General features: G+C 37.8%; 1 protein-coding gene across 20 annotated transcripts in view; it reads left to right on the top strand.

Annotated features, from left to right (window-relative positions):
• The window catches only part of DLG2 (discs large MAGUK scaffold protein 2), a 2,470,643-nt gene that overhangs the window by 1,379,143 nt on the left and 1,077,827 nt on the right, over positions 1 to 13,673 (top strand). For 2 of the 20 annotated variants that reach the window (XM_069070977.1, XM_069070973.1), the window contains exon 1: positions 3,530 to 3,851. The exons of the other annotated variants lie outside the window; for them this stretch is intronic. In XM_069070977.1, the coding sequence (XP_068927078.1) occupies positions 3,540 to 3,851 (312 nt within the window). In that variant the 5' untranslated portion in view covers positions 3,530 to 3,539. Of the gene's footprint in view, positions 1 to 3,529; positions 3,852 to 13,673 lie in introns of those variants that run through there. 20 annotated transcript variants of the gene reach the window in all.

The following is a 13,673-nucleotide window of genomic DNA, read 5'->3' as shown; positions in this document are numbered from 1 at the left end:
ATCATTTCATGACATTCTCATTCTGGGAGAGATTGCACTGTCACAGTGCATCGATGTGGGAGGCATCCAGGCATCACAGTGAGACATTGTAAGAGTTGGAGGCTCTCTAAGGCTTAATTTGACCCCGTCATTCCTTCTAGCATTTCTTTCTTGATCTTGGATAAAGGAAAAGAAGGGTGATTTTCTTTATTGCTCTTCTTGGCTAATGAATGTTGTTCTATTCCTCCCAACACTGCTGCCTTCAAATGCTGGCCTTGGTTCCATTCTTCAAAGAAAGAGAACATTCTCATTGCTGAGTGGGGACAGGGGGTGCCAGGGAGGAGAAGTCCTATGGATAAAGATGATTGGAGCCAATATCCTTCTCCATCAGTTAAGGGCTATTCAATCTGTTTATTATTCTTCCTATTGAAAACACCTTTATTCCAGACCCTAAAGGTTATTCTCAAGATGTGTGAGAGGAGAGTGCGGAGAGAGAAAAAGTAGTAGGCCTCTCAACCTGGACCATCTTAGAAGTCATTTCATTTAAGCTCTGTCCCTTCATTTTATACATGAGGAAACTGAACTTCCCAAAACTGCAGTGACTGTATCTTTGTTATGCTGGTCATAAATTGTAGTAAGTTTTAGAACTCACAACTCTAGTGCCAGTGCTCTTTCACAAGCATTCACCCAGACTGTCTGAGTGCCAGGCAGAGTATTCGACATTTAATCTATTGGCAATAGAGAGCTGATGGGTGGATAAATGGATAGATAGATAGGTATAGATTATAGATAAACAGATAGATTGATAGGCAAACAGGCAGACATACATGTACATATGTATGTAATCAGTGAAATACACACACACTTCACTCCATACTTATATATGTGTATACATGAAAGTGTAGGAATGTGTGTATATGTACAAACATATATAATATGCACACATGTGTGCACATATATACATAGAAATACACATGTGTATATAAGTATATATAATATGCTTGTAGATGTGCATTTGCTGAGCAGACATGTTAAATAGAGAGATTATTCTGGCAGAGAGATAAAAGTTAGGTGACTCATGGCTGAGAGTGGAGGTAGGAACTCCTGGAAGGAAAGAACTGCAATTTTTTTTTTAAGATGAGTGATAATTAGGACCTTTTCTAGGGTAGTTAGAGTAGGAGTCATGAGGAAACAACATATCTAAGCAAGGTTGTAAACATATCATTGGCAGGCCTCTGTGGCCATTTGGCTTTAGTGGTATAAGAAAAAGGCCTGGAAGAGACATCAAAGGCCATCTAGTTTAAACCCTCGTTGGACAGATGAGAAACTGTGATGCAAGCAGGCCAAAGGATAACCCAAATCCTGTTGAAAGTAAAAGAAAGAGAAGAGCCAATAGAACACCAAGGTTCTGAATGTAGAAGACCAGGTGAACGGTAGTGCCCTTACAAAACTACTAAAGTCAGTATGAGGACCATTTTCACAGCAAAATATGTCTTGGACTTGTTGGACATAGTGATTTATTTTGAGGTACTTAGTAGGACATTCTTGTAGCTACTTCCTCTCAAGTAGTGACCTCCAAAGTAGGGACAGGAAGGATTCCTGGGCAGGGGGGCTGTGAGATATCCTCAAGGAGGCTTGCCTTTACCCTATAGTTTATGTGATCAGTCTTTCAAAGAGTGAAAAAGATGGGTTGTACCCTACCTTCTTTGTGATAACCAATAAATTGAGCTTATCTCCAGTGGAACTTAATCTCTCCTTTACTTATTACCCAGTACTTCCCACTTCACTACTCCTACTGCTGTGCCAAATAGGAACATTCCCCCTTCTAAGCCAGGAATTGGCTCCTAGAAGAAGCCCAACTATGGCAGCTGTGCAGGTGTTAATTCAGAAAATTCCATTCCCTCTCCCCCGTCCCTCCCCCAACACACACATTCCAAGCCCTAGAATACCTTTCAGGAAATAAACAATATTTGTAGTACTAGTGATCAAAAAGTTTGGCAACTGTTCCTCTAAATAATTAGGGAAGTAAGTCTGGAGCTCAAAGGAGAATATAGTTGTAAAATATAGATTTGGGAGTTATGTACATAGGAGTGGTCCTTGAAACTGTGGGTGTAAGTGAATAGAATGCATGTAAAGAAAAAAAAAGTTCTGTTTCTGAAATCATCACTTTTCTTCTCATTTAGTTTTGTGTGAGTTAGGAGCTTAACTTTAAAAGCAAGTCAAAATGGTTTTTTCAGCTTTGAGTTGGTGAGACTGTGGTTGAGAAGAAAAGAGAAAATTTTCTTTAAACGTTTTTTTCCGAAAAATTGCTACCATTACTGAAAATACCATGTGTTCCTCCACATTCAGTTTTGTGGCAAATCTTTTAAAGTGATTCTATCCCGTCTGGAAATCAGTTGCTTTGAGTTGGATCGATTTCATATCGTTTCTTGAGAGAGAATGTTGAAATTCTGCATTTGGAAATATGAGGAGTGGATGGCAGAGTTTGGTGGTTCTCTCACTTCAAAATGCCATCCTCTGAGCAGAATGTATTTGTTGTGGTAAGAGATGGGAAAGGAAATCTTCAGAATGATTCAGAGTAAGAAAAAGTTCTGTTTAAAAAACAGCCAACTCGTCAATTTCAGCTGTTTTGAAAATTGCTCTATTCTGAACCAGAAGGAATTAATCAGCATTTACTACTTGAAGAATTCTGTTTTTATTACAAATCCTCTTCCTGATAGTGTGATCACTCTTTTAAGAAAACAAAACTCCCCAATTAGAATTCTTCAGGGACCTAAAGACAATGCTTTTTATCCCTCTCATTCTTTTCTATATGTCAGTGATCTCCCAAGCTAAGGTGCAAACTACTTTTACTCAACTCATTATGTGGCGCTTTATGTTGACAATTGCCTTTCTGGACAAATATCTCTCTGGGGGTCAGAAATAACTCTCCAGGTATGTTCCTAGTAACATTCTCTGCTGTTGGCTAAACTATTTCAGTCTGTGTGTATTATTTCTGGGGAGAAGGAACTCTGGGGAGAATAAGGTCGCTGGTTTCACATGCAGATCTCCTACACAGCCTTCCATGTGGTTCCGGGCTAGAAGAGGCAGGAAACGAAATGGCCAATTTCACCACGTCCATCTATTGCGGGGGCTTCATCAAACAAGGCTTTGCGTGAGCAAACACACACACACAGACATACACACACTCACACATTCTGTCACACACACACACACACACACACACACACACACACACACACACACACACCACGGTACAGTCTTGTAGCCCAGCTGTGTGGAGCATTGATTGCTTCTGCCTGGAGCAGGGATGCTGTCAAGTTGCTCTGTGAGTTGAGTCATCTATTGACAAAGAGCTACCAGCCAGCAGATAATGCTTTGCTGAGCGGCTGCTCCCTCCTCCCACGATGCACTGCCTGTAGCAGCTGTCAAAGGTACTGAAGGGTCCACAGCAAAGGACTTTGCAGCTGCCTGGAAGAAGGGGGGTTGGGGGGCAGGGGGCAGAGGGGGCTCATTTTTCTCGAAAGCTCTCCAAGGAGACTAGTGGGCATCAGTGCCACATGAACGCCTACCTTACTAAACAGCAGAGCTGCTGCGGGGGGTCGGAGGGGATGGATGCTGGCAGGACTGTGCCTCCACTGATGAGGGAAGCTCACTGTGCCTGTGGCTGGCAGAGGAATCCACAGGGGCTCGGCTATGGGGCTCAGACCATGCCGTCTTCAGGACCCGGCGGCCAACCCCCAAACAGGACCAAGCTTGTCACCCTGTGGGACAGTGTGCGGAAAAGCCCACAGAAAATGGGGGCTAAGAGCAAAGGGCCATGTGGGGAGCGCTGTTCCTGCCCCCATGGCTGGTTTAGCCCCCCAGCACAGGTGAGCCTCTTCCTTGTGACTTTTAAATGTGCCTTGGGACACATGCTTCTGGAAAGTTGTGTCCTGTTAGCATTGCCTGCAAACTTTCCTTTGCTAAGTCTTTTTTGCTCATTGTAGAAAGGATGAATTCTTGGGAAATGGGAGAATGGGGAGCTACAGTAGCATGTCAGTGTTCCATGTTTCCTGTATATCATCTCTGGGTGGTCCTTGGGAATATTTGGATGCTATAGGGCAAGGTTTTTCTTTTTTTTTTAATTTTGGAGGGGGCATTTTTCACCCTGAACAACTTCTGACACAAAAAATTCTCCTTGTATTAGCCCTTTATTTAATGGCATAGTGACTTTACAGATATTACTTTGCTATTTGGAAGAACCTAGCTTTATTTCCTTTTTGATCACAGAGAGAAAATGAGTTTTAATCAAGCACTCCCTCCTCTCCCCCACCCCAACACACACAGTCATTTTAAAGACAAAAAAGTTGATTTAATTTCTTATTTCATTTTCAGTTATAATGTTATACATCTTTTCATTTGAGAGAGGAAGATTTGCTGACATTAAATAACAGATAATACTAATTAAAGACACGATTGAAAGTCTTATAACACTTATTTTGCTGAGGATAAAACCAGGGAACATTTCTATTATTCATAGAGCAGTGAAATAACTATTAATAATGAAAGCTTTAATAATCCTCTTTATACTAATCCACTTCTGGAACAGATGTTGCAAAAACTCCTAATTTGGATCTTTTTCTGCTTGCCCCTGAATTGCTAGCATTTCACCAGAAGGTAACTCATTCCTTTTAACAAGAGTGACTGTTCAACCCAATATCCCCTTACTCTGAAAGGGGAAAATCAACCTCCTGACTGTGATAGGAAATAAGGATAAACTGTATCTATTGTTATTTCATTAATACATACAACCATACACAATATGATATGTACATATGTATACACACATACATATGTGTATTGTGCATGTGTGTAAGTATGAGTGTATACACATAAATACAAAATTAGAGTATCTTGGATTTGCCCTTTAAAATGACCTGGAAATAGAATGATAGAATTATGAGAGAAAAGAATCATTTCTGAATTTTAATGTGATTTTAGCATAATAGAGAAGTAGGTATTGATTTTTTCTAAATTTTATGACCTAGAAATTGGTATGCATTTTAATTCTAATAGTGGCTTCTGAAAAGTACTTCCAAGAGTGTGTCATTGATGACCAGATCTTTGGAATGTACTTAGGTGGCAGTGGTTCTTGATTTCCCCCTTAATATAAGACTTTCAGAGTGGTTTGCTATTTTTCTGCATTTTTCCCTTAGACCAAGGTATACTATTATACATAGCTTCAATATTTGATTTAAATTTGAAATCAAAATGGGTCATTTACTTAAATGCTAGTTACTAATTATATATCAAAGTTAATCACAAATTCCCTTTGAATGACTAATTTCTATAATATTGAAAACATTTCCTATTATTGAGGAATATATAGATATTTGCCTTTGTATTTAGCTAAATATGTCTATATCTTTTCTATTTATTCATATAAATATATAGATAGTGATGGAAAGAGTTGAGAGATTCATGATTTAGAAATAAACTGGTTGGAAGGTTTACATCAGGTGATGAAACTGAGTTTTGTATACTTCTGTTTAATACAGTAAAAGAAGTGCACTTGTCTCAATATCATAATCCTTTTTATACTCGATATAATGTAGTTTTATATCATGTATTGATTAAATGCATTTTTCTTAAGCTAGAACTTGCATTGTGTAATGGCACAAATGCATTATAGCTGAACAGTATCGGTACACTTTGTCATATACTGAGGACATTTTTCTCTTCAATGGTTTAACAAAGTGACCTTATCACTTCAGCTTAATTTATAGCTACTTAATGCCTTTAAATATCAAAATTGGCTGTCCGTTCTCAGAGACTTCAATGATACAGTGAGAGCATGAATGAGCAATATATGTAAGGCAATCCTCTTTCCCAGAGCATTTAGGGGAAGGGGAAGGAGGGAAGGGATGTATACAGAGTTCTAATTTGTTTTCAAAACTCTTTTGTCTCCTCTCATCCCCATATTAACTTGATTTCAAATAGTGATTGTCAAACATTTTCACACCTGACCTTCTATTTGGGGGAACTTAAAATTACAGAAAGATACTAACCCCATCAGAGGCCCTCACTCCTGTTTTCCAAAAAGTACCAGACAGGTGTTTAGGAAAAGATTGCTGCATGCTAGAAAGAGTACTCTTTTTGGGGTTTCAGAAGAATTCGGTTCTAGTCTCAGTGCTCTTTGGGCAAGTCATGTAACTTTGCTGTAGTTTATTTCTCTTTACTGCAAAATAAGGAGGTGGAACTAGATTTCTAGGGATGCTTCCAGAGTTAACGTACTATGGTTCTTTCTGTGTATACATCTAAAATAAATGAAAGATTGGTTTTTTTTGTTTTGGAAATGTGGGGGCACTCCTTAGCATGAGCATTTTAACAATGTTTTTGCCATGTCTAGTGAAGTATATGGACCCATTCCCAAAATAATGATTTTTTAAAAATTCATAATTGAAGGAAATGGTAAATTTCCTTTAGAGGTTAATGAAAATTCCCATTCAATTCCATCTACCTACACTCTGAAATCTATCTACAGACTCCCAGAGATTTAAGAACTCCTGTCTGAGGGACATTCTTGGAGTGTTGCAAAGATGAGAATTAGTTTGGTGATGCAATGGCATGACATCCACAGTGAAAACAAAAAAAGAAGTATTCTTAATAATTCGTGAACATCCAGTACCTTACAAATGATTCCTCAAATCAGTCATTTGGATAGATGGATATAATCATGAAATTTGTTGACCTGCTCACAGATTATGTGATATTTTGTGAGAATGAGTATGGCCATTACCTGCAGCTAGGACATCTGGTTGTGGTAATGACTTGAGGACCTTTTATGGCTCTCTACTAAACTCCCAATATCTGAGTTTCTTGGTTCAAGTAGCACTCTGTTCACAGAATTACTGTAATTCAGCATCTGCAAGAGAACCTTGAAGATTATCAAGTTTCAGGACCATATGAACAACCTGAATTCCCTGACTGTGGTCATCCCAACTTTACCTGAAGTCCTTTAGCAATAGAGAAGTCCCCTGAGATGCTGTCCATTGTACTCTTCTGCTAATCATAAGAAAAAATTCCCAAGTAAATAACTGGAATTTCTTTTTGTCACTCCCCCCCCACACACACACACCACCTTTTTTTCTAGTTCTTCTTTCCAAAGCCTTTATTAAATTGCCTCTTTGCTGATCTGCAAGAATAGCAACATTCTCTCTGGAAAGAAGGTTCTGCTCTGTTTGAGCAGATAGAATTTAAATAGTTATATTTATGGCGATAATAACAGGCAAGTATGTGGAAAATCATCAGGTTCAAAAGACCAATTGTGGAATAAACATCTGCTCTGAAGAAGAGCCCTCCCTCTTGTGGTAAAGTGTACTTTCTTGGCTCAGTAGCCACTGGCTAGTTGAAACACTAGCCAATGCAACTCAAGGTAGCTTCGCAACAGTGTATAGTGGAAATGACTTTGCTCAGAGCCTAGAGGACAGACATGATTCTTGCTCTTTCTATCTTGCTATAGCAATGTGACATTGGGCAAGTTATTCTACTTCCCTGGGTCCCAGTTTCTTTATCTGGAAAATGAGAGGATTGGAGTAGATGACCCCTAGGGCTCCTTCTTTCACTAACATTTTGTGGGTCTGAAATGAACTTTATCAGTCTGTGTGTGTGTCTTTTAAATCTAAAGAACTTACTATCCCAAAAGTTAATCATTGTTAACGATGTATTGCATTAGGTTTCTAGTTTGTATATTGCATCTTTTCAATGTGTTACTTAATATTGCATTGAATTGGACCAGGCAACTGTCCAGCAGTTGTCTGCAGAGCGCCACATTATGCTGATGTGACATTTTGTCCTTCAGAGTTCTCAGAGGCTATTAACAGAGCAGAAGCAGAATGTGGTGGAGAGTTCATTGACCCTAAAACATCAGAAGACCTGAGTTCTAATCCTGTATCTCCTCTGACCTGGGGAAAGCGTCTTCTTCTCTCTGAGCTATTACTTCTTTAATTAAAAAATAAAGTGTTTAAAATAAATGATCTCTAGTTAAAAGGAAGCATTGTAGTATGGTAGAAAGACAACTAGATTTGGAGTCGGTGCCGCTAAATTCAAAGATTGGCTTCATTGCTCCTCCTATGAACTTACTAAGTCACAGCCTCTTAGAGCCTAATTTTTATGATCTGTTAAGTGAGACAATTGCATCTGGGGTGGGGAACCTGTTGCTTTGAAGTTACATGTAACCCTTAGGTCAGATTCAGTCAAAGGGCCACACTTGGGAACCTAGAGGGGCACATGTGACCTTGAGGTCACAGGTTCCCCACCCCAGACTAGATGATGTCTGAATCCAGTCTAGCTAGAAATCTACAATCCTATGAGCGCATCTAGATCTTACATACTCTAAATCAGCGATGAATTGAAACATTCTTTTTTCTTGAACATGCTTAAAAAATAAGAATTGTATAAAAAACACTCAGCTGAGATTTCTAAATTCCAATAAGGGACCTTTTTTCTCTCTAGCAACAGTACAGCCAGACAACTTAATGAGTCTTAGAGCCTAAATAATAGTAATTCATGTGTGTTCATAATGTAAACACACATGTACACACATATTCATGCATATACATGTGTGTATATACACATATACATGCAAGGTAACCCAAAAAGTCTTGATGTGCTCTAACATTTTCAGCTTAAAACTTTTTTAAAAAGATTTTTGGGACACACTATATAATGAAAATCTGTAGGTACTGTTTATATATATACACATACGTGTGTGTGTGTATAATTTGAGCCTCACAGCAACCCTTTGAGGGAGAGGGCTTCCTACAGGCATTCTTATTCCCATTTTTACAAATAAGGAATCTTATGCTCAGAGATGTTAATTGACTTCACTATAATCATAGAACTCATATGTGTTGGAGGCTATATTTGAACCTAGGTCATTCTGACTCCATCCACGGCCAGTACTCTGACTTATGAGTCCCTCAGTATATAAGGATCTTAGCATTACAGGAGTGTTAATTTTTAGGTTCCATTTGCTCTAAGCAAGAAAGTTCTTTTTTTGTTTTTAACCACCCCACACCCAGTAAAAAAAGGAAAATTCATATTCAAGAAGAAGGCTTATATACATTAAAATATAAGGGGCCTATGAGGAGGGATTGCTTTGTTCTTTCTACCTGTATCACACAGTATATGGTACATACTCAGCACTTAATAAATGCTTGAGGATGGATCATTACAAGGACAAAGGAACAGAAATATGATATGGCTGGGATGGGACAGAAGGGTTAACCATTCACTCTCCAGTGTATGGTACTTAAGTTTTGTCTATGAATTTTTTCTTTATTTTACCTTTCATAGGATTTTGAGCCCAAAGACCTTGCTTTGAATCTTAGCTCTGTTCCTTACTACCTGTACGACCTTGGACAAGTCACTTATCTTTCCATAGCCTCAGTTTCCTCATCTGTCAAATAAGGGTATTTGACTAGAACAGGGGTGAGAAATCTATGGCCTCAAGGCTGCATGTGACCCTCTAGGTCCTCAAGTGGAGCCCTTTAACTGAATCCAAACTTCACAGAACAAATCCCCTTAATAAAAGGATTTGTTCAATAAAACTTGGACTCAGTCAAAAGGTTGCACCTAGGGAACTAGGTCACATGTGGCCTCAAGGAGGCAGGTTCTCTACCCCTGGCCTAGAAGTTCTCTAAGGTCCCTTCACTGTCTAAATAAAGTGATCCTATCATCCTCAGGGATAATATATGTGCTGTGGGAGTTAACATATTCTCATGGAGAACTCCCCAACTTCCTGTTCTATCAAGAAATCTGGAGTGCTGAGGCATCCTATGTGTTTGAATGGATGAATAATTCTCTGAAAGAATCAAAGTTTTTTTTTTCTTCCCTTTTCCTTTCCACATGGACTCAAGAAGTCCCATTTGAGTCAAGGAGACCTGGTAGTCCTTTCCTCATCAAAGTCAAGAAATTTGGTGATTTGAAGATTGGCAATATTTAGCTGTTAAAGTAGTTTTCTTCATAAACTTCATTAATATTCAGCAAAAGCAAATAATAAGCATACAAAATTGGGATTGAAATCTTACCAAAATTTCCTAGAATTTAAGATGGTAGGAAATAGTTAAAATTCTTCAAAACAGAATAAAATGCTTTGATTCTGTTTCTCCTTCCAGATCTTTTAAAAAATTCTTCTGCCTCTGACAACCTACCTCCTCTCTCATCCACCCTTCTTTCTTTTCTTCCTACCTCACTCATTCTTTCCCTCCCTCCTCCTCCGTTCTTCCCTTCCTTTCTCCTATATAGTTCTCATTTAACTCATCTCACTTTGATTCACCTTACATACTTCCCACGCTTCTTCTATGCTTTATGTTTTATCATTTTGTCTTACCATGATATTCTGTCACATGAATACATGATAACTTATTCATCTGTTCTCCAGTTGTTAGAGACCAATACGTTGTGTCAAATATTTTGCTCTTATAAGTAGATCAACTATGAAATTTCTTTATAAAATCTTATTTGTGATATTTTAAGACAATGCCCTAGCAACAGAATTACTGAATCTCCTAAGATATTGAAGTCAGACTGTGTTATTTCCATTTTAGAAATACCTGAAGCCTCCCCCACCAAAAAAAAAACTACCTGAAACTTCAGCACTCTTTGGTCTTTCGAGATCACTGATAAGGAAACAGTAACCCTTTTGTGTTGGTATTTTGAAAAACAGTTATTGATCATAAATGCCAAGTTTTCCTAATTGGAGAAATATGTTCAATGCATACCTTCATCTTCCACCAGCGCATTGCCCTTCCTTAATAAATTATAGTGAAGCCATAGAATCATAGGATATGGTGCTCTAAGGAATATTAGAGCTCACCTACTCTAAACCCCTCATTTTAAAGAGAAGAAAATTGAGACCAAATGAAATTAGGTTGCTCTGAATTAGACAGGTTAGACTAGTACCATGCCCCAATGTGTTCATACATAATTGTTTTGAATGATTATGATGTAGTGTAATAAATATGGGAATGCAAACCAGTAGAACAGAGTTTAAACCTTGGATCTGACATTTGCCATTTGCATTACCCTGAGCAAACTTCAGTTTCTCAGTCTATAAAATGGAATGATAATATAGTACTACCTATCTCATGGGATCACTGTGAGGAAAGCATTTGGCAAAGCTTAAAATGCTAGGTAAATGCTTAGGTTTATTCACATTCTCACAAATAAAATTCATCATTAATCGCTTAGTTTTGAATGATGCTACTTTGCTAGGCTTTTTAAAAAGAGTTGCATCAAACTTTTTTTGATAGTTAGCAATTATAGGTGATTATTTTTGCCCTTAAAATGTGTCTGTTCCTTATATATCTCTACATAGACTTGTTTTATAAGCTGTTGGAGCACAGAAATCATGTCTTGGCTAAGCTGATTATGTCTCATAATTCCTAGTACAGTGTTTTACATGTAGTAGAAACTTGAACATGGTCTGCTGAATCATTTTGGACTGGGAACAGGTCATTGTCTTAATCATAAAAGGTATTGCCTTTTCTTCTTGATTGTCACAAAACATCCATGCTAAGCTCCATTCTAACCCTCCTCCATGAAGCTTCACCATGCAATTGTCTCTCCATATCTTTAACTTAAGAGTTATCATTATCTGCATCACTTATTTGCTACAGATTGCATACAGTTAGAGATACTAGATGTACATGTGTGTATATATACATACATATATTTATATAGGTAAATACATTTGTATATATGTATGTGTGTATGCATGTATATGTGTGTATGTATGTGTATATTGATTACTGGTTGTTGTCCTTTGTTCTCAAAGAGGACCAAAATTATATCACTCCGCTAGAGTCAAGTTTCAGAGTGTCTGACTATGGTTGGTCAGAGCAATATGAGCTCAGAATGTTCTACCACAAGCCGGGCACAAAGATCCCATGTGAATATTTGGCATGGATTCTCTAAATCTGTGATGTTGCATTTCTTTTCAGCTATTTCAATTCTGCTTTGCTCATAGAGCACAGTTCTCTATACAAACATACACACACTCACATGTATACACACAGGTTTATATATTTTTATGTATATATGTACATATATATATATATATTAATTGTTTATATATTTTAGATGCCAAAGCCCCCTTATTGAGAAATTTAATGCAAAGATTTGCCTCATTCAGCCACTTCCTTTCTTATCATAGGTGCATTTATTTTGTCTATGCTGAAGAATTTTTTAAATTTCATGCCATCAAAGTTTTCTACTTTTTCATTTGAAAATATCTCTATCGGGGGCAGCTAAGTGGCTCAGTGAGTAAAACACTGGCCCTGGAGTCAGGAGGTCCTGAGTTTGGTTCCAGCCTCAGAAAATTAACACCCACACAAAAAACTAGCCATGTAACCTTGGGCAAGTTACTTAACTCCAATTGTCCTCCAAAAGGCAAAAAAAAAAAGTATCTCTATCACCTGTTTGATTAAAAATGCATAACCTGGGACAGGTAGATGGCACAGTCATTAGAGCATCTGCCCTGGAGTCAGAAGGAGCTGAGTTCAGATCCAGCCTCAGATACCTACTAGCTGGGTGGCTAGTCACTTGACCCCAGTTGCCTTTAAATAAACAAAGAAATAAAGAAAAGAATATACCTACTCTCCACAGTTGTGAGAAGTGTATGATCTATTTTTCTTTTGATTTGTGATTTTTTTTGTATTTTTTACTATTAAGGTCACATATTAAGTGTATTGTGGAATGTGGCATACAGTATTAATCTAAACCGAATTTATGTTTCCCAGTAATAAACACCTTTTCCTTCATTCTTTTTTAATTATTTTATGACTTTGGAGAAGTTGCTTCCTCTCTCTGGATCTCAATGACAGTATGTTACATAAGATGATTTCTAAGGTCCCTTCCAGATCTAATAGTATGATCCTAAGCCTACCTTAAGTTTTCTGTCTTATATTTGTCCATGCTTTGACTCTTGTATTATTATTTTATTATATATGTGAATCGTCTTTCCCTTATTTGATGTTACCTGCCCCTCTTAAAGGAAGCTGTTTCCCTTTTGCAGTGCTACTGTTCCCTACTAGCAGTATTATGGAATTTCAATGAAGTCAATGATTTTTTTTTCTTCTCCTCAATCCATCAATAAACTGCTACTACTATGTCTCATATTGAGTTATGCGCTAGAATCAAAGGCAAAGATGAAAGCCTTCCCTCAAGGAACTTCCTTCCAAAGGGAGTAATGTGGTGCAATGACAGGTGCTTGGGCTATGGAAGCAGGGCCCTGAATTCAAATCCCAGCTAACATATTTAATAAGTATATAACTTTGGGAAATTCACATGAAGTCTTTGAGCCCTACTTTTCTCTTGTTTAAAATAGGAATGATAATATTTCCACTCCCTGCCTTAGATAGTTGTTGGAAGGCCCAAATGAAAGAATATGTTTAAGGAGCACTGGAAATTGTTTAAATGTTGTCTAGATGTGAATAGTGTTGTTTTATTTCTGTCATTTCCTACAGTATCAACCATGGATTCTAGAATCATAGATTTTGAGCTGAAAGGAACTACAATCATAAATTATCTAATTCAGTGCTCTTCTTCTTCTTTTAAGCAATTGGGGTTAAGTAACTTGCCCAAGGTTACATGGCCAGTGTGTGTGTGTGTGTGTGTGTGTGTGTGTGTGTGTGTGTGTGTGTGTGTGT

This window comes from Petaurus breviceps, unplaced genomic scaffold (assembly GCF_028583685.1).
Source record: "Petaurus breviceps papuanus isolate PSGF00001 unplaced genomic scaffold, PetGlider_PUasm1.0 90823, whole genome shotgun sequence".
Taxonomy (NCBI): Eukaryota; Metazoa; Chordata; class Mammalia; order Diprotodontia; family Petauridae; genus Petaurus; species Petaurus breviceps.
The sequence above is the reverse complement of the archived record's forward strand: the minus strand, read 5'-3'. Positions and strand labels throughout refer to the sequence as shown.